Consider the following 21,306-nt stretch of genomic DNA (forward strand, 5'->3'; position numbering starts at 1 on the left):
CCTTCTCCCACCGCCCATCCAACTTCCCAAATGGCCGTTTGGCTTTCATCATCACCCGATCACCCAGGGCATACCCATCCCTCTGCACTGGTCTCGTGTTGGGGTGTACCACTTGCACTAGGCGCTCCCCCACAACCTTGTGAATAGGTCTCAGCTGGCATTGGTGCTCTTGCACCCATGCGGTGGTACTTTTTGGTGGTGGCTCCATTGGATCGGGCATGTGGAGGTCTTCAATCTCCTGTCTGGCTCTCCCAAACATGAGTATATGTGGAGAGTATCCGGTGGTATGGTGTACCCTGTTATTTCAGGCCCACATCAGTTCAGGTAGGTATTCGGGCCACCAAGCCTTTTGGCTATCCTCTAGAGTCCGCAGCATCTGGAGCAAGGTGCGGTTAAAACGTTTGCACGCCCCGTTTCCTTGGGGGTGGTACGGAGTAGTACGAGAACGTTCAATCCCATACAATGGGTATAGTTCATTCATTAGAGTACCCTGAAAACACATCCTTTGGTCCGAATGTATTCTCCGTGGACACCCGAACACCTGAATAAAGTGTTTTCAGACCGCTTTAGCGGCCAACTCTGCTGTCTGGTCTCTGGTGGGTACAGCCACTGCATACTTTGTGAAGTGATCTGTCATGACTAGACGGTACGAGTGTCCCAAGGTAGAGTATCCAATCTGCACATAATCAATCATCAAAAGCTCTAGGGGCGCTGAGGTCCGGATGGCCTGGACAGGAGCCCGCTGTTCAGCACTCTTACTCAGACGCAGGGTCGACACTTAAGACATGCCTCGGCCACCATGTCGGCCAGATCTGGACAGTATACCAGCCGTTGGAGCCACTTGAACATTTTGTCACTCTCGAAATGGTCTCCCCTCTCATGGGCTTCCCTGGCAGCTTCCAATCCCAATGACATGGGGATGACAATCTGTTGTCGGTACTGCAGCTCCAACTGTAAGTATAGGGTCCGGCACAGGAGGCCCTGGGTAACGGACAATGTATCCCACTGCCTCAACAAATTTTGGCCCTCTGGGGTCAGACGGGCTCGCTCTTCTGACCGTGGCCAGATCTTATCCCTAACCCATTTTTTCACTTTCCACAAGTCTGGGCAGCCATTCTGGATTCTCTCTCAATCGGCCAATGTCTTTCCCAGCACCAGGGACATCCCGGACGACACCCCACTTGAATGTGCCATGTCCTGGAACATGGGTAATCGACCAAGGTCAGAACTTTCAGTGTCCTCCAGCTCCTCATCGGCACTCTGAGCCAACAACCCCACAGGAACTCGGGGGAGTCCATCTGCGTTGCTGTTCTCCCTATCTGAGCTAAACTTGATGCGAGCCAACCACCTCTGCTCAAGCGCACCAAGTTTGGCATTCTCCAGATGTGCTAACGGGTTGTTGGCCATCATCACGGTCACCTCTGCACCTGTCAGGTACTCTGCAAACCTTTCAGTCATGGCCCACACCAGCGCCAGTAGTTCCAATTTAAAGGAGCTGTAGTTGTCAGGGTTGCGCTCTGATTCTCTCAGAGACTGGCTGCCATAGGCAATGACTCTCTCACGTCCATCCTAGCCTTGGGATAACATGGCCCCCAGACCATGTAGACTTCCATTAGTGTACAAAAGGAATGGGGTGTCAAACCGTACATAAGCTAGAATCAGGGCACTTGTCAGAGCCTCCTTCACTGCTTCAAAGGCCTCTTGTTGTCAGGATCCCCACTTGATGGGGCGATTCTTTGGCCCACTGCAATGCCCCTTAATAATTCATTTAATGGGCCCACCAAATGAGCAAACTTGGGTATGAACCTCCAGTCCCACGAATGCTCGCACCTTTCCCAGTGTACGCGGCAGGAGCCACTTCTGGGCGGCCTCTACCTTGCTGGGGGCCGGCTTTACCCCCTCCTGGGTGACCACATGTCCAAAATATTCGATCTGTTGCCAAAACAGTTGGCACTTCTTGGGCTTGATCTTGAGCCCATGGTCTCTTAGCCGTCCTAGGACCTGTCACAGCTTCTGGAGATGATCTTCAAAGGAGGCCCCAAACACTACTATGTTGTCCAGGTATATCAATACTGACTCGAAGTCTTTGCCTTGCTTGGTAGTTAGACTTCTGTCCAAAAGCTGCAGCAGTCCTCTTGAAACAATCCCTCCTCCAAAGTGCCAGATCTAGGTGAGGGATAACAACTAGTCCCCCTCCACTGCGTCCCTGATCACTCCAGGACACTCAGACACCTGGATGGAACCGGATTCTGTCTCACACATCCAGACCTTCCACTATGTCAGCTCTCACTTCCTGGTTCTTCTTTCAGCAACAGTCGCATGAGTCATTCTCTACTTTGCATATTTAAATCCAGCAGTAACTTAGCTGTAACAGAGAACCAGCCGCCTCCTGTGGCAGAAATGCAAAATCACAATCCTAAAGTTTAATTATGCACAGAATTATACAGGCAAAAATTACAGCAGGATAAATATTAATCTGATGCTTAGGTCAGGATCACCAATGTGTCAACAGGCAAATATTAAAGGAGTGATCAATTATAAATATTAAAAGCTTTTAATCTGTTATCTAAAATAAATAGCCCTTAGATAGATCTAGATATATATAAATGAAAAGACTAAAATAATCAGTGGAAAAGGAACATACAGTGCACAGCGGCATTTATATAGATAAACCGTAGTCCTACCACTCTGACAACAGGTCTCTCGATATGGCAACCAGGATCCAGATAGAAACGGGTCGACTCTCTCTGTGGACTTATAGTCACCATTCGATGTCGGGGTTGTTTAGAGATACCTGTACGCCCCTATGTATGACCTTGTGGTGATAAGATTTTATCTGATAAGTTTATTATTTCTGGGCCACTTAGTCTCTGGGGTTGGTACGATTTCTCAGATGGTATGTCAACCCTTGGTCTAAAAAATTGTTGGTAGATGTATTAAAGTGGCCACTGCCTCTGCTACCCCTCCCTCTGCCTCTCCCTCTCCGTACATTTTAATATTTATAATTGATCACAGCATTATACAGGAAGAGCTGTTCCACAATCTCACAGATCCAGCAGGGATCAGCAAAAACAAATCGGTTTCTGATAATACAACTGGCTGCATCCGTTATGAACTGATCCAGTTGTATTATCTTTAAAATAGCAATGACGGATCTGGCATGAACACCATTGAAAGTCAATGGGTGCCAGATCCAGTGGCTTTCTGTCTGGTATGGGAACGCAACCAAATGGAACGGAATGCATTTTGGAGCATTCTGTTTGTTCAGTTCAGTTGAAAATGAATGGGGACAAAATGGAAGCGTTTTTCTCCGGTATTAAAATACCCTGCCAGATCTTAATACTGGAAAAGTTAAACGCAAGTGTGAAAGTAGCCTTATCTGCAGTACTAGTCATGTATTACTGTAGATAATAGTCCAAAATCATGGTGACAAATTCCCTTTAAATGGCTCACCTATCCTTTGTTACTGTACAGCAACAGTTCAGAGTGTGGTGTGTATATATAAGAGTTTTATGACCTGCCTTGGTCCGTGATAGGCTGAGCAGCTTTCCCAGCTATTTCCTGCTGCTACGGAAACAGTGCAGCAAGGATGGTTTTTCACAGATGGTTGCTAAGAGATGTTGTTTGTAAACATTCTGTTTTTTTTTATCATTCGCATGCAAAGCGCATTAAATCGCATTGCACTCCCGCGATAAAAACTGAACAACTGAACGCGATCGCAAACAAAACTGAAATGAACTTGGTTACGAAATCGCGCAGTTTTCACTAAACGCGTTAGCTAGGGCATTGTTCTGTGTCCACAGACTCATCTGCTGTAAGGACAGCGTCCTGACAGCACCCCAAAAAGCCCTTTGCAGGGCTGGTACATCAGTGTGCTTTTTATATATATATATATATATATATATATATTGCAGTTGCCTGGCTGCGCGTGTGTGAAAGGCTGCAGGCTCAGTCACAGACAGCACTGTATGCACACCATTCATACATAGTAACATAGTACATAAGGCCAAAAAAAGACATTTGTCCATCCAGTTCGGCCTGTTATCCTGCAAGTTGATCCAGAGGAAGGCAAAAAAATAACTGTGAGGTAGAAGCCAATTTTCCCCACTTTAGGGGAATAAAAATTCCTTCCCGACTCCAATCAGGCAATCGGAATAACTCCCTGGATCAACGACCCCTCTCTAGTAGCTATAGCCTGTAATATTATTAAGCTCCAGAAATACATCCAGGCCCCTCTTGAATTCCTTTATTGTACTCACCATCACTACCTCCTCAGGTTCCATAGTCTCACTGCTCTTACTGTAAAGAATCCTCTTCTATGTTTGTGTACAAACCTTCTTTCCTCCAGATGCAGAGGATGTCCCCTCGTCACAGTCACAGTCCTGGGGATAAATAGATGATGGGATAGATCTCTGTACTGACCCCTGATATATTTATACATATTAATTAGATCTCCCCTCAGTCGTCTTTTTTCTAAAGTGAATAACCCTAATTTTGATAATCTTTCAGGGTACTGTAGTTGCCCCATTCCAGTTATTAATTTAGATGCCCTCCTCTGGACCTTCTCCGGCTCTGCTATGTCTGCCTTGTTTACAGGAGCCCAGAACTGTACACAGTACTCCATGTGTGGTCTGACTAGCGATTTATAAAGTGGTAGGACTATGTTCTTATCACGGGAATCTATGCCCCTTCTGATGCAACCCATTATCTTATTGGCCTTGGCAGCAGCTGCCTGACACTGGTTTTTGCAGCTTAGTTTGCTGTTTATTAAAATTCCTAGATCCTTTTCCATGTCAGTGTTACCGAGTGTTTTACCATTTAGTATGTACGGGTGACTTGCATTTTTCCTTCCCATGTGCATAACTTTACATTTATCAGCTTTAAACCTCATCTGCCACTTATCTGCCCAAGCCTCCAATCTATCCAGATCCCTCTGTAGTAGTATACTGTCCTCATCAGTGTAAATTACTTTACACAGTTTAGTGTCATCTGCGAAAATTGATACTTTACTATGCAAGCCTTCTACAAGATCATTAATAAATATATTGAAGAGAATAGGGCCCAATACTGACCCCTGAGGTACCCCACTAGTGACAGTGACCCAATCTGAGTGTGTACCGTTAATAACCACCCTCTGTTTTCTATCACTGAGCCAGTTACTTACCCACATACAGACGTTTTCTCCCAGTCCGAGCATTCTCATTTTATATACTAACCTTTTATGTGGTACAGTGTCAAATGCTTTGGAAAAGTCCAGATATACGACATCCATTGATTCGCCGCTGTCAAGTCTAGAACTTACCTCCTCATAGAAACTGATTAAATTTGACATGACCGATCCCTCACAAAGCCATGCTGATATGGCGTTATTTGCTTATTTCCGTTGAGATGCTCTAATATAGCATCTCTCAGAAAACCTTCAAACAGTTTACCCACAACAGATGTTAAACTTACCGGCCTATAGTTTCCAGGCTCTGTTTTTGGCCCCTTTTTGAATATTGGCACCACATTTGCCATGCAACAATCCTGTGGGACATATAGAGTCTGCAAATATCAGAAATAAGGGTCTGGCTATGACATTACTTAATTCCTTTAGGATACGGGGTGTATGCCATCCGGTCCTGGCAATTTGTCTATTTTAATCTTTTTAAGTCGCTGATGTACTTCTTCCTGGGTCAGACAGGACACTTTTAATGGGGAATTTATTTTTGCATTCTGCATGTCATCTGACAGTTTATTTTCCTCAGTGAATACATTGGAGAAAAAACGATTTAACAACTTTGCTTTCTCCTCATCGCTCTCTGCGACTTCCCCCTCATTACTCTTTAAAGGGCCGACACCTTCAGATTTATACTTTTTAACATTTATATAATTGAAGAAAACATTTTAGGGTTAGTTTTACTCTCTTTGGCAATTAATCTCTCGGTCTCTAGTTTGGCCGCTTTTATTTGTTTTTTACATGTTCTATTTTTTTCCTTATAGTTTTTCAGTGCTTCCGTGCTACCCTCCTGTTTCAGTAAATTTTATGCTTTCTTTTTGTCATGTATTGCTTTCTTTACAGTTCTATTTATCCACATTGGTTTCTTTTTGTTCCTTAACCTTTTATTACCATACGGTATGTACCTCTCACAATGAGATTTTAGGATGTTTTTAAAGATATCCCATTTTGTGGCTGTATTTTTATTTTTGAGGACCTTGTCCCAGTTAGTTCAGCCTATGGCTAAATTTAGAAAATACCTTGCAGATAAAAAAAAATTATATTTAATATTTTTCTGTGATATAATCACATTTGCAAGCCCGTGTGTGTCAGGCCCACACAGACTTTATTGTGGCCACTGGCTAGTGGCTAGGCCTCCACTCATACCGTTACAGGGTGTCACTCACTGAAATACCTTGCAGATAAAAAAATTATATTTAAAAATTTTCTGTGATATAATCACATTTTCAAGCCCGTGTGTGTCAGGCCCACACAGACTGTATTGTGGCCACTGGCTAGTGGCTAGGCCTCCACTCATACCGTTACAGGGTGTCACTCACTCAAATACCTTGCAAATAAAAAAAAATTCTATTTAATATTTTTCTGTGATATAATCACAGTTGCAAGCCCGTGTGTGTCAGGCCCACACAGACTGTACTGTGCCCACTGCCCACCACTTATATAGGGTGGCACAGTACCTTGCACGCATAGTACCACTTATCTAAAAAAAAATGACAGGCAGAGGCAGGCCACCCCGCAGGGGCCGTCGTGGTCGTGGTGCTGTGATTTCCACTGGCCCTGGAATAATGCCCAGGGTTCAGAGGCCACGTACCCTGAACCCAAAACATTCAGAGAAAATAGTTGACTGGCTCACACAGGACACCCAATCTTCAACAGCTTCCGCTAAGAACCTTGACGCACCATCCTCCTCCAGCTCAGCTTTGGTCACCTGCTCTCAAGTTACCACTCTCCCGCCCGCCGCCACCACCACCACTACCACCACAGCCACTTCACTTGATCCCTCAGAGGAGTTATTTACACATCAGTTGGATGAAATTAGTGATGCGCAACCATTATTGCCAAAGGATGTAGATAACAGGGATATGTCTCAGTCAGGCAGCATTACACACATGGACATACAGTGTGATGATGATGATGTTGTACCCGCTGCTGCTTCCTTTGCTGAGGTGTCAGATACAAGTGAAGTGGTTGATGATGACGATGTGTCCGTGGATGCCACGTGGGTGCCTGCTTGAAGAGAAGAAGAAGAGGGGGAAAGTTCAGAAGGGGAGACAGAGAGAAGGAGGAGACGAGTTGGAAGCAGGGAGAGGTCGTCGCAAGGAGCTAGTGACACAGTCAGACAGCATGTATCGGCACCCGGGGTCAGCCAGACAGCACGCCAATCAACGCATGCTGTTGCCACCACCAGAATGCCGTCATTGCAAAGCTCAGCAGTGTGGCATTTTTTTTGTGTGTCTGCCTCTGATAACAGCGATGCCATTTGCAACCTGTGCCAAAAGAAACTGAGTCGTGGGAAGTCCAACAGCCACCTCGGTACAACTGCTTTGCGAAGGCACATGATCTCACATCACAAACGCCAATGGGATCAACACATGAGTACAAGCAGCAGACAAACTCGAAGCCACCATCCTCCTCCTGGTCCAGCATCTTCAGCCACGTCAACCACTGCTGTCCTCCTTGCCCCCTCTCAACCACCCGCCACTCCGCCTCTCACCTTCAGCAGTTCCATCTCATCTGCCCACAGTCAGGTGTCTGTAAAGAAAATGTTTGAGCGTAAGAAGCCAATGTCACAGAGTCACCCCCTTGCCCGGCGTCTGACAGCTGGCTTGACGGAACTCTTAGCCCGCCAGCTTTTACCATACCAGCTGGTGGAGTCTGAGGCCTTCAAAAAATTTGTCACTATTGGGACACCACAGAGGAAGGTACCCGGACAATTTTTTTTTTCACAAAAAAGGCAATCCCAAACCTCTACTCAGTGATTGAAAAGGAAGTCATGGCATCTCTGGCATACAGTGTTGGGGCAAGGGTCCATCTGACCACTGATACCTGGTCTGCAAAGCACGGTCAGGGCAGGTATATCACCTACACTGCGCATTGGGTCAACCTGCTGACGGCTGCCTAGCATGGAATGCGTGGCTCTGCAGCGGAGTTGGTGACACCGCCACGACTTGCAGGCAGGCCTACTGCCACCTCCTCTACTCCTCCTACTCCATCCTCTTCCATAACCTCCTCGGCTGAGTCCTCTTCTGCTGCGGCGTCTGGCTGCACATCAACTGAATCCCCCCAGCTCCCCAGGGGCTATTCCACATCCCGGATACGACAGTGTCACGCTGTCTTGGAGTTGACTTGCCTGAAAGCAGAGAGCCGCACCGGACCAGCACTCCTGTCCGCCCTGAACGCACAGGTGAATCAGTGGCTGACCCCGCACCAACTGGAGATCGGCAAAGTGGTGTGTGACAATGGAAGCAATTTGTTGGCGGCATTGAATTTGGGCAAGTTGTCACATGTGCCGTGCATGGCCCATGTGTTGAATCTCATCGTACAACGCTTTGTGTCTAAGTACCCAGGCTTACAGGACGTCCTCAAGCAGGCCAGGAAGGTGTGTGGCCATTTCAGGTGTTCCTACACGGCCATGGCGCACTTTTCAGACATTCAGCGCCGAAACAACATGCCAGTGAGGCATGATTTGCGACAGCCCGACACATTCGAATTCAACACTCCTAATGTTCGACCGCCTGCTCCAACAAGAAAAAGCCGTCAACGAGTATTTGTATGACCGGGGTGCTAGGACAGCCTCTGCGGAGCTGGGATTTTTTTTGGCACGTTACTGGATGCTCATGCGCAATGCCTGTAGGCTCATGTGTCCTTTTGAGGAGGTGACAAACCTAGTCATTCGCACCGAAGGCACTATCAGCGACCTCATCCCATTTGTTTTCTTCCTGGAGCGTGCCCTGCGAAGAGTGCTGGATCAGGCTGTAGATGAGCGTGAAGAGGAAGAGTTGTGGTCACCATCACCACCAGAAACAGCCTTGTCATCATCGCTTGCCGGACCTGCGGCAGCGCTGGAAGAGGAGTATGAGGAAGAGGAGTCAGAGGAGGAATGTGGCTTTGAGGAGGAGGAAGACCAACCACAGCAGGCATCCCAGGGTGCTCGTTGTTGTCACCTATCTGGGACCCGTGGTGTTGTACGTGGCTGGGGGGAAGAACAGACCGTCAATGACATCAGTGAGGATGAGGAACGGGAAATGAGTAGCTCGGCATCCAACCTTGTGCAAATGGGGTCTTTCATGCTGTCATGTCTGTTGAGGGACCCTCGTATAAAAAGGATGAAGGAGAACGACCTGTACTGGGTGGCCATGCTACTAGACCCCCAGTATAAGCAGAAAGTGACGGAAATGTTCCCAAATTACCGAAAGTCAGAAAGGATGCAGCAGTTCAAAACCAAACTAAAAAATATGCTTTACACAGCTTATAAGGGGGATGTCACAGCACAACGGGAATCTAACAGGGGAAGAGGTGAAAGTAATCCTCCTCCTACCGCGACTACGGCGGCAAGGACAGGATGCTTTACAGGTGTGTTGTTGATGGAGGACATGCAGAGCTTTTTCAGTCCTACACATCGCCACAGCCCTTCGGGATCCAGCCTTAGAGAACGACTCGACCGTCAGGTAGCAGACTACCTCGCCTTAACTGCAGATATCGAAACTCTGAGGAGCGATGAACCCCTTGACTACTGGGTGTGCAGGCTTGACCTGTGGCCTGAACTTTCCCAGTTTGCGATAGAACTTCTGGCCTGCCCCGCTTCAAGTGTCCTGTCCAGGAGGCATTGTCACTGACAAAAAAAGTCGCCTCGGTCAAAAAAGTGTTGATTACCTCACCGTCATTAAGATGAATGAGGCATGGATCCCGAAGGGACTGACAGTGGGGGATACGTTTGACTAACAAAAGGCCTAATGACATGCCTTGGCCTCAAAATGGTCCCCACGCTGCTGTATTTAATGTCTGCATACCGGATGAATTTCATGAATTCTCCGCCACCAACTAGGGTTCAAGCCGCAATGTTTTAGTCACCTTTCTGCCTGGAAAACATCAACTACTTTTTCAGCCTCTAGTGCTGCACTGTGGCTGCAAAAACAAAACAAAAAAAGGCACATACATGTGTCAATTCCCCTTCGTGATCGGTACCTTGTTGTGGTGAAGGGGCTTGCGTATCACAATGAAGCGATCATCACCTCTATGAGTGTGTTGGCAATGTTGCCACACCCCAGATAAGGCCGTTGCTTCGTTATAATCAGACTAAAAGCGATCGGCTGGATAATTTTTTATAGAAAAAACATTATTTTTCTTTTTTTTTTTTAAGTTGTATGGGTTTTTAATACATAAAATAAAAAATCATAAAAAAGTCTCTTAATAGTTTATTAGAAATAATGCAGACAATTTAAAACATCCCCATCAATTCCAATACAAAGCAAGTAGAGAGCTCAGAACAAAATATTTCAGGATGTTGTTAATTCGACAATGGTTAATCAATTCGACACAGGTCCCCGGATAGGGGACGTAACAGGGATTAAAATGATAGGAATAGTACTAGTTAAGGCATCACTCATATAGGGTGTCACAGCACATTGCTCCGTGCACGCGCAGTGCCCCAACTCAAGAGTAAAAGGACCAACCAAGCTGATTTTTCCATCTCCCGGTCCCTAAAATCAATTCAGTTTGGTGTATCAGAGTTTGGTCTGTCACTGTGAAGGCAGTCGAAGGTACCCGGCCTAAATTTTTTTTAAACAAAAGGCAATCCCTGATATGGGACGTAACAGGGATTAAACTGATGAGAATAGTACTACAGAAAATACCACTCATATCGGGTGTGACAGTAAATTGCACGGCGCAGACGCAGTGACCGCGACGTGGATTCAAACAAAGGTGAGGGAGCCAGCGTTTTTTTAACCATCTCCCCGTTCAAAAAATCTATTTAATAAATGGACCCCAGATTGGGGACGTCACGTAACAGGGATTAAACTGATGAGAATAGTACTACAGAAAATACCACTCATATCGGGTGTGACAGTAAATTTCACGGCGCAGACGCAGTGACCGTGGCGTGAATTCAAACAAAGGGGAGGGAGCCAGCATTTTTTTAACCATCTCCCCGTTCAAAAAATCACATCAATTCAATTCACCTTTCGGGGACCCTTGGTGTTGTACGTGGCTGGGTGGAGGAAGAAACCTTCAATGACATCAACGGGACATGGCTAGCTTGGTATCCAACCTTGTGCAAATGGGAAGTTTGCGGTTGGGCAAATGGACTGTTTGCGGTGCATTAAAAGGAGAGTTTGGTCTGTCAATGTCTGTGAAGCGGGCGTAACCCTTATACTACCTGATCAATACAACATCATACCTGATCGTATACACACACTGGATGTTTTAAACCACGTTGTTCAAAAAAATTTAGGATTGTTAGGTGATTTATGCCCTTTATGGATTAAAATCCAACTCTGCGTCAACTATGTAATTTTCCATGGGAGTTTTGCCATGGATCCCCCTCCGGCATGCCACAGTCCAGGTGTTAGTCCCCTTGAAACAACTTTTCCATCACTACTGTGGCTAGAAAGAGTCCCTGTGGGTTTTAAAATTCGCCTGCCTATTGAAGTCAATGGCGGTTCGCCCTTTCGCGAACATTTGCAGAAATTTGCGTTCGGCGTTGGCGAATGGAAAATTTTATGTTTGCGACATCTCTAACAGCCCAGGTTCTTATCGCAGGCTGCAGCTTCACAGCACAATCAAAGGTGAGCATACCTCCCAAAAGTCCCGCATCTGGCAGGACAGTCCCGGTTTGCAGTGGATGTCCTGCATTCCTGGTACGGGGGATGTATGTCCCACTTTCAGGCAGCTGTCTCTGCTTCCATAGGAAGCACAGACAGTTGACTGTAATGATGAGGAAAAGAGCGGTCGGCTCCCTGCTTCATCATTCCTCCCCCTGCTTGATCTCCACACTATGTGTGTGGAGTTTTTTTTTTTACCTTCCTGTGAAGGGGTCACAATGCTGGGCATAATTCTGTGAGGGGGCACAGCTGGGCATAATTCTGTGAGGGGGCACAGCTGGGCATAATTCTGTGAGGGGGCACAGCTGGGCATAATTCTGTGAGGGGGCACAGCTGGGCATAATTCTGTGAGGGGGCACAGCTGGGCATAATTCTGTGAGGGGGCACAGCTGGGCATAACCTGTGAAAGGGGCACAGCTGGGCATAACTTGTGGAGGGACACAACTGGGCATAATTCTGTGAGGGGGCACAGCTGGGCATAACCTGTGAAGGGGGACAATGCTGGGCATAATCCTGTGAAGGGGGCACAAGCTGGAGAGAAGTCTGTGAGGGGGCACAGCTGGGTATAACTACTGTGAAGGGGCACATATCTATCATAACTACTGTGAGGGGGCACATATCTGGACATAACCTGTAAAGGGGCACAATGTTGGCATAAATACTGTGTGTTTGCATAAAGGAGGAATAATTACTATGTGGGGGCATTTAGGGGACTGGCTGGGATTAGGTGTTTAGTTATGTTTTGGGCGGAGTTAGAGGCGTGGCCTTTCACAAAAAAATTTGCTTTGCACACCGCACATGGGGTCCCCCTTCCTTCTTTTCAAAAGTTGGGAGGTATGGACTTGGTGAGTCATAGCAGTCAGCCTTGATGAACTATGAAGGACCCCAGGGCTTCCGACACTGTAAGCCTGCTGTTTGGGCACAATAGTGTTGTCCTAACAGCAACCTGTGTCATACTGACACAGAACATATTGTATTAGCATGTAGGAGTAGGCTAATACATTATAAGTGTCAAATAAAGTTAGAAAATATTAATCCCATAATGGGATTAAAAAATGTTATAAATATTGTAATAAAAACGTTTAAAAAAAATCACAGCCTCACCTAAACAAGTAGCCTTTATTAAGCGTGAAATACATGTTTATGTGCACACATAAAAAAAAATTTAAAAAAATGCACATATTAGGTATCCACACAAGCATAATAACCTGACAAATTTAATTACCAGGTTATTTAGTGTGCAACATAAACAGCATAAATAATAAACAAAAAATGACATTAAAAAATCACTTTTTTTCTATATTTTCACAGCAAAAAAATTATATAAATTACAAAGTAATTTATATGTACCCCTGGATAGATCATCAGCATCTGATCGGCGGGGGGCTGACACCCGGGACCCCCGCCGATCAGCTGTTTGAGAAGGCAGTGGCGCTCCAGCAGGGGCGGGGCTAAGCTCCATTTAAGTGAACAGAGCTTAGCCCCGCCAGGCCAGTGATACTAGTCGTGACATCACTAGGCCAGCGGTAAACAGTGAGAAGGCCACGGCGCTACTGGAGCGCCGCTGCCTTCTCAAACAGCTGATCGGCAGGGGTCCCGGGTGTCGGACCTCCGCCGATCATCAGTTTAACAAAATGCAAAACCCCTTTAAGCCAGAAAGCCAAAAAATGCCACCTAATTAAAAAACCTGTATGTGAAAACACTACATGTCACCAGAAACAGAGCAGCAAAGTGATGATACAAATCTGCCCTTTGCAACATCCGGCCCAGTGTGGGAAGGTGTCAAGTGGAGAGGATGGGAGTGGTAGTCTGGATGGTGGCAGTATATTCCATTTCATTGCTCCCCTAGGGGCCGCGTGCACAGTGAATTGAAGACGCTCCATTTGTTTCCCTCAGGGCACACCCTGATTTAGGGTTTCCAGCCCGATTGTGGTTGGGGGCCTTTGGTCAAGGTATGTAAGGCAGGTAACCGGGCGTTGCAACACAACGATGAGGCGGGCTTGGTGAAATAAATAAACATTTTTTTACTGAAAACTTTGGCAGTGTGCAAATACACGCACTTTTAGAAAGTGGCACAATTCTTACAAATTGCGCAAACAATTCCTGAGGTTTTGTATATGGGGTGAGCAGTTCAGGTGCTCCCTGAGTAGATTTCCAAATAAATAGAGCTATCTTCCCCATTCTGGCTGAGGTGTGCAATTCTCTCTGTATATATATATATATATGTATATGTCCATGCCCACCGCCATTCTGCCATCCAGGGTGGACACGGGCACCATATCACTCACCCTGCAGTTGCCCGGCGGCCCAGCCCCACTACTGGAAGGCAGAAAAGGCTCAATGGGGCTGGGCTGCCAGACAAAAGTACAGTGAGTGATGCGGTGCCCATGTCCGGGGTCCTGTGTCTGGCGGTAGGAAGCTGCAGCCTGGCTGCCAGGTCTCCTCCTCTCTCCTGTGGGGTACAGACATGCTCCCTGATCCTTAAAGGGCCAGCAAACCAGAACATTATCTTCTCCAACCAATGGCTGGGCATCTGTGGATATTTTGGTGTGGTGTGCTTTTCAGTTTGTCTGCCTGTGTACTGTACTCTGTCTACCTACTCTGACCCTCAGCTGCCTTCTCTGACTTCTGCCTGTTTACCGTATTCACCCTAATCTGCCTGCCCAGACCTCAGACTTGTTTTACAGATATGCGTGAACTCTCCCTGTCCTGACCTCAGCCTGTTTCCTGATCGAGTATTGCCTGTTCCATTGGTCCTTTGCACCAGTGTATCTGACCCCTGTGGGTCAGCCGCCAACTACACAGGGCCTATTCCAAGAGGTAGCAGCCTGGTGGCTCCCCTGCAGCGAAGGCCAGATCCCTATATATGGATTAAAGGGTGAAAACCGGGGGACTGCCAGGATAACGGCGTCAGATTTCAGAGTCTAATCTTCTCTCCCTCAAGGTTTGGCACCTAGTTCTGCCCTCTTTGAATCCCCATGGGATGACGTTCCCATGCTTGTTCTGCTGCTCTCTATATTTTTGCTTCGGTTTGCTGCACACTCATTTTTCATTTGACAAACTAGAAAAACAGCCTATCTAGAGAGGTGGGGGGAGCAGACCCACCTAGCAACTGTTGCTATGGGGAGAATGTTTACCCTTTGTCCACATCAAAATATATACAGGTCCTTCTAAAAAAATTTGCATATTGTGATAAAGTTCATTATTTTCTGTAATGTACTGATAAACATTAGACTTTCATATATTTTAGATTCATTACACACCAACTGAAGTAGTTCAAGCCTTTTATTGTTTTAATATTGATGATTTTGGCATACAGCTCATGAAAACCCCAAATTCCTATCTAAAAAAATTAGCATATTTCATCCGACCAATAAAAGAAAAGTGTTTTTAATACAAAAAAAGTCAACCTTCAAATAATTATGTTCAGTTATGCACTCAATACTTGGTCGGGAATCCTTTTGCAGAAATGACTGCTTCAATGCGGCGTGGCATGGAGGCAATCAGCCTGTGGCACTGCTGAGGTGTTATGGAGGCCCAGGATGCTTCGATAGCGGCCTTAAGCTCATCCAGAGTGTTGGGTCTTGCGTCTCTCAACTTTCTCTTCCCAATATCCCACAGATTCTCTATGGGGTTCAGGTCAGGAGAGTTGGCAGGCCAATTGAGCACAGTAATACTGCAGCATACGGGTAGGCTACCCGACACTGCTAGATTTGAGTGTGTAGTTCCCTTTAAGCCAGTCAGGCCGGTTACCGGCAATCCTTATCACAGCCAGCAGAGGGAGCCCCCAGTTCAGTATAAATAGGCTAGGGCCTAGCTCAGGAAGTTTAGAAGTTTCCAGACTCAGTTCAGAGAGGGTTTCCCTCCTGAGTCCGTATGCATAGAAGTCAGAAGGGCATAGCTAAACAGCCTGAAGACACAGAATACCACAGAGGCCGATCAGATAAAGCAAGAGGTACTCAAGATAACAGAGGAGGTACTAGATAAGGACAGCTTCAAGGGTACGCCAGATAAAGGGCATTAGACCTTGGAGAGAAAGTCACATGTAGCAGGACCAGTCAGGAATCGTGTGCAAACCGCCTGTACTGCATCTCCTGTAATCAACACTCTGTATAATACATTGCTAAGACCGGCCATTCTGTACTCCCAAGAACCAGCTGTATTCACTGATATTCAGTAAAAGTTCCAGTTTTTGTTGGCTATCCTATGCTTGCTTCATTCTTCTACAATACCATACACGGCGTGTCACCGTTTAATTGACACTGGCGTCACGAACTGTTCAATACCTGCCTGTTCCAGTATTTGCCCCAATTGAAGACGACAGTGGATCCCAGGTTAGTGGTCAATCTGCACTACAAAGCCCAGCATACACTACTGACCCCCTGGGACACTGCAATACCATGGTCAGTAAACCATTTACCAGTGGTTTTGGCACTGTGAGCAGGTGCCAGGTCGTGCTGAAAAATGAAATCTTCATCTCCATAAAGCTTTTCAGCAGATGGAAGCATGAAGTGCTCCAAAATCTCCTGATAGCTAGCTGCATTGACCCTGCCCTTGATAAAACACAGTGGACCAACACCAGCAGCTGACATGGCACCCCAGACCATCACTGACTGTGGGTACTTGACTTCAGGAATTTTGGCATTTCCCTCTCCCCAGTCTTCCTTCAGACTCTGGCACCATGATTTCCGAATGACATGCAAAATTTGCTTTCATATGAAAAAAGTACTTTGGACCACTGAGCAACAGTCCAGTGCTGCTTCTCTGTAGCCCAGGTCAAGCGCTTCTGCCACTGTTTCTGGTTCAAAAGTGGTTTGACCTGGGGAATGCGGCACCTGTAGCCCATTTCCTGCACACGCCTGTACACGGTGGCTCTGGATGTTTCTACTCCAGACTCAGTCCACTGCTTCCGCAGGTCCCCCAAGGTCTGGAATCGGTCCTTCTCCACAATCTTCCTCAGGGTCCGGTCACCTCTTCTCGTTGTGCAGCGTTTTCTGCCACACTTTTTCCTTCCCACAGACTTCCCACTGAGGTGCCTTGATACAGCACTCTGGGAACAGCCTATTCGTTCAGAAATTTCTTTCTGTGTCTTACCCTCTTGCTTGAGGGTGTCAATGATGGCCTTCTGGACAGCAGTCAGGTCGGCAGTCTTACCCATGATTGCGGTTTTGAGTAATGAACCAGGCTGGGAGTTTTTGAAAGCCTCAGGAATCTTTTGCAGGTGTTTAGAGTTAATTAGTTGATTCAGATGATTAGGTTAATAGCTCGTTTAGAGAACCTTTTCATGATATGCAAATTTTTTTAGATAGGAATTTTGGGTTTTCATGAGCTGTATGCCAAAATCATCAATATTAAAACAATAAAAGGCTTGAACTACTTCAGTTGGTGTGTAATGAATCTAAAATATATGAAAGTCTAATGTTTATCAGTACATTACAGAAAATAATGAACTTTATCACAATATGCTAATTTTTTTAGAAGGACCTGTATATATGGAATACCAAGACATTTTTGACTGCAATAATAGCTTTTAAACCAATTTTGTCAAATAATTTCTGCTGCCCTATCTGAGCACAATATGGCTACATGCACACGACCGCATGTGTCCGCAAAAGAAAAAGCCAGAGACGTTCTGTATGGCATCCGTTTTTTTTTTGCGGATCCATTGTAATAATGCATATCCTTGTCCGCAAACTAGAAAAAAATAGGACATGCACAATTTTTTTGGCGGGGCAACGGAACAGACATACTGATGCGGACAGCACACGGTGTGCTGTCCGCGTTTTTTGCGGACCCATTGAAATGAATGGGTCCACATCCTATCCGCAAAAAAAACTGAATGGACACGGAAACAAACAACGTTTGTGTGCATATAGCCTATATGATAGAAGGAGGGAAGCTTTGCAGAATTTCTTACAAGCAGGTTAAACCCTTACAGGACACCTATGAGAGACCGTGAGTGTCCGGTTTACTCTGCCTAAACAGGATGATTGAAGCTCTCCCTGTAACAAGGTGCAGTGATGGCCAGTTCGCAGTGTTCGCCAGCGAACACATGCAATCTGCCATCTTAACTGACAAGTCCAGCGAGGCACAGGTAAGTCCTTACTTGTGCCTGTGCGCGAGCTGGTCTGAAATGAAATGCGGTCTCCGGGAGCAGGCCGGTCCGACAAAGGCCCCCGGAGGCTGTTCTCGGAACTGCCTGCTCCCGGAGACCGCATTTCATTTCAGACCGGCTAGCGCACAGGCACAGGTAAGGACTTATTAGTTAAGATGGCAGATTGCATGTGTTTGCTGGCGAACACTGCGAACTGGCTATATCTAACAAAGTGTGTACACAGAAGGCTGCCAATAACTGTGTGTGGACAAAATCAGGACTTTCTGTCTCTCCTAGGAGTCCTGTCAGGATTAACTCAGAAATTCGGCTCCAAATGATATAAACCTTTATATCACGGAGCTCAGCTTCTCCCCCTCTATCAAATATTGTGCTCAGGTAAGGCAGCAGAAATCATCTGACAAGTTCACTTTAAGTAGATAATATATCTTATGTCAAATGTTTTTTTTTTGCATTGTTCCACTGGTGTCTGAAAGTGATCTAGGTATTTTCTTAGTTCCATGTACTGCATCCACCTACAAATGCTCCAACAGACTCTGTATCAGCAAAACAAATCCGGAGTGTGATGGAATCCCAGACTGCACTAATGGCTCCGATGAACAAAACTGCGGTGAGTACATGAACAGCACTGCCCAATCCTATCTTCTTACTTTTAACTCCTTAGTGATAGCCTGTTTTGCACCCATTTGGACTTTAAATCCGCTGTCTGACGAGACGTCTGTGATTGTGACTTCCTGAGAGAGAGTGATCCCTTACACTAGTAAATGAAATGACATGCCTGCACTATGCCCTACACAACCTCCTACTTATTTCATAATGTCTGGACCCATGAAAGGTCCTCTTTAAGGTCCCTTTACACAGCACGACGAAGTAGCAGATTGTCGGGAAGGAAGCGTTCCTTCCCAACAATCTGTTGATCGCTAGCGGAGGAGACTGGTGCATTTACATGCAGCAATCTCCTCCAGAGTATGGGGAGGAGCGATCACTAATGCCATCACTCTTCCACATACAGACTTGTTTCCTGGCAGCAGATCATGTTTACACAGCACAATCTGCCACCGGGAAACAAGAATTTTTTGGTGCTTCACAAGCGATCCAATTACCATATGAATGAATGTTTCGCTCATTCATTGGGTAATCGGCGGTGCATTTACACCGCCAGATCATCGCTAACGAGCGTTACTATGAACACTCATTAGCGATGATCTGTTCAATTCTCGGCCCGTGTAAATGGCCCTTTAGTGATCAAGCAATTGCTTTTATTTTTTCACTGTTGCATTCCAAGAACTATGAATTTTTTTACTTTTCAGTCAATGTAGCTGTATGAGGGCTTCTTTTTTGCTGGACAAGTTGTAGTTTTGAATTCACCATTTTGGGGTACACATAAGGCCTCTTTCACACCATTGTATGGCTTTTTCAGTGTTTTGCAGTCCGTTTTTCATGGATCCGTTGCTCTGTTTTTTTTTTTTTTTCTGTTCCGTTTCTGTTCTATTTTTTCGTTCCGTTTTTCCGTATGGCATATACAGTATACGGTAATTACATAGAAAAAATTAGGCTGGGCATAAAATTTTCAATAGATGGTTCCGCAAAAACGGAACTTATACGGAAGACACATGGATGCATTTCCGTATGTGTTCCGTTTTGCGGACCCATTGACTTGAATGGAGCCACGGAACGTGATTTGCTGGCAATAATAGGACATGTTCTATCTTTCAACGGAACGGAAAAACAGAAATACGGAATCGGAATGCATACAGAGTACATTTCCGTTTTTGGGCGGAACCATTGAAATGAATGGTTCCGTATACGAACCGTATATGGAACGCAAAAAACGGCCCCTAAACGGAAAATAAAAACGGTCATGTGAAAGAGGCCTAATTCATTGATTAACTTTTATTAACTCTTTCCAGTGGGATGTAAAATAAACCATCATTTTGCCATTGTCTTTTTACATTTTAAATTTTGCAACGTATAAATACAATCATAGTAATACCAAATATGTATAGTTTATATTTTTTTTTTAGTTTTACTACCTTAAAAAAAAAAAAAAGTTTTTGCATAATCGTATTCCAAGACCCCTTAATTGTTTTTTTTTGAGGAAACCTGCAGTTTTCATCAGTGCCATTTTGGGGTACATAAGGTACTTTGATTGCTTTTTAATACATTTTCTGGGTGGTGGATACGTAAAAAACAGCTATTCTAGTGTTTTTTTACGGTGTTCCCTGAGCAGGATAAATAATGTGATAATTGTATAGCAAAGATCGCGCTGCAGCACTGTGTGGGAGGAGTGCACAGGCAGATTCCCGGGCTTCTCCTACACAGTCCGGCAGTGAGATCTGTGCCTGCAGGGCTGAATGATGAAGCAGCTGGCCTGGAGGAGAGCTGAGTGGTCAGTAGGTAAAAGGATGGGCAGCTCCCCTGCGCTCTAGCAATGAGTGCTTCTATCTGTACTGTGGGAAGCACTCATTGCATTCGGACTGATGCCCCTCCCCCCTTCCTTCTTCCAGCAGTTCTGGACTTAGCCTTTCTGCTGCCTAATGCGAAAACTGAAATGGCGCAGCCCTCTCCCGTCATCAATATCTGATCAGCTTTTTGAAGAGAAGGCGGTGCTTCTCTTTATTACCCTGCCCATTGTCTTAGAGGTGCAGTGTAATTATAAGTACTCATTCCATTCACTTGAATGGAGTAGGTACTTGTAATTGCACTACGCCGCAGTTGCTGCAAAGGAAACGAGGATAGGTCATCAATAGTAAAAAATGGACAACCTCTTAGCATGTTGCACAGACTGCCAGAGGAGGCAAAAAATTCAAGAGAGGTTGTCCGCTCCCTGCTTCACCATTCTTCTCAGAAACAAACAGTAAATACTCACCTGGTTCCTTCAATGATCACAGCTCAGATGCCGACGCTCCCTAGCAGCAGTACTATGTGGTCACACATTGTGCTGCTGGCTGTGTAGGAGGAATGGAGGACTCGGCCTCAGCTTTTCCTATACAGCAAGTGCAATGTGTGACCGCATTGTGCTGCTGCTGGGGAGCACCGGCATCTGAGCTGTAATCATTGGAGGAACCAGGTGAGAATTTACTTTTTTTTTTTTTTTTTACTTCCTGTTTAGGGGCACATGTAGGCATAACTATTCTGAGGGGCCACATGTGGACATAACTACTATGAAGGGGGCACAGCTGGGCATAACTACTCTGACAGAGCACATTTGGGCATAACTACTCTGAGGGGGCATATCTACTATGAAAGGGTTACATATCTTGGCATAACTACTCTGAGAGGGCACATCTGTGTATAACTACTATGAAGGGGGCACATGTGGGCATAACTACTCTGAGAAGGCATATCTTGGCACATCTACTGTGAAAGGGACA

The 21,306-nt window shown here is 45.8% G+C and overlaps 1 protein-coding gene across 2 annotated transcripts in view; it reads left to right on the forward strand.

The window, feature by feature from the left end:
• The window catches only part of TMPRSS9 (transmembrane serine protease 9), a 239,511-nt gene that overhangs the window by 198,594 nt on the left and 19,611 nt on the right, over positions 1-21,306 (forward strand). For both annotated transcript variants that reach the window (XM_044305598.1, XM_044305607.1), the window contains exon 17: positions 18,429-18,542. In XM_044305598.1, coding sequence (XP_044161533.1) covers positions 18,429-18,542 — 114 coding nt within the window. The remainder of the gene's footprint in view (positions 1-18,428; positions 18,543-21,306) is intronic.

The sequence above is a fragment of the Bufo gargarizans genome, chromosome 1 (genome assembly GCF_014858855.1).
Source record: "Bufo gargarizans isolate SCDJY-AF-19 chromosome 1, ASM1485885v1, whole genome shotgun sequence".
Taxonomy (NCBI): Eukaryota; Metazoa; Chordata; class Amphibia; order Anura; family Bufonidae; genus Bufo; species Bufo gargarizans.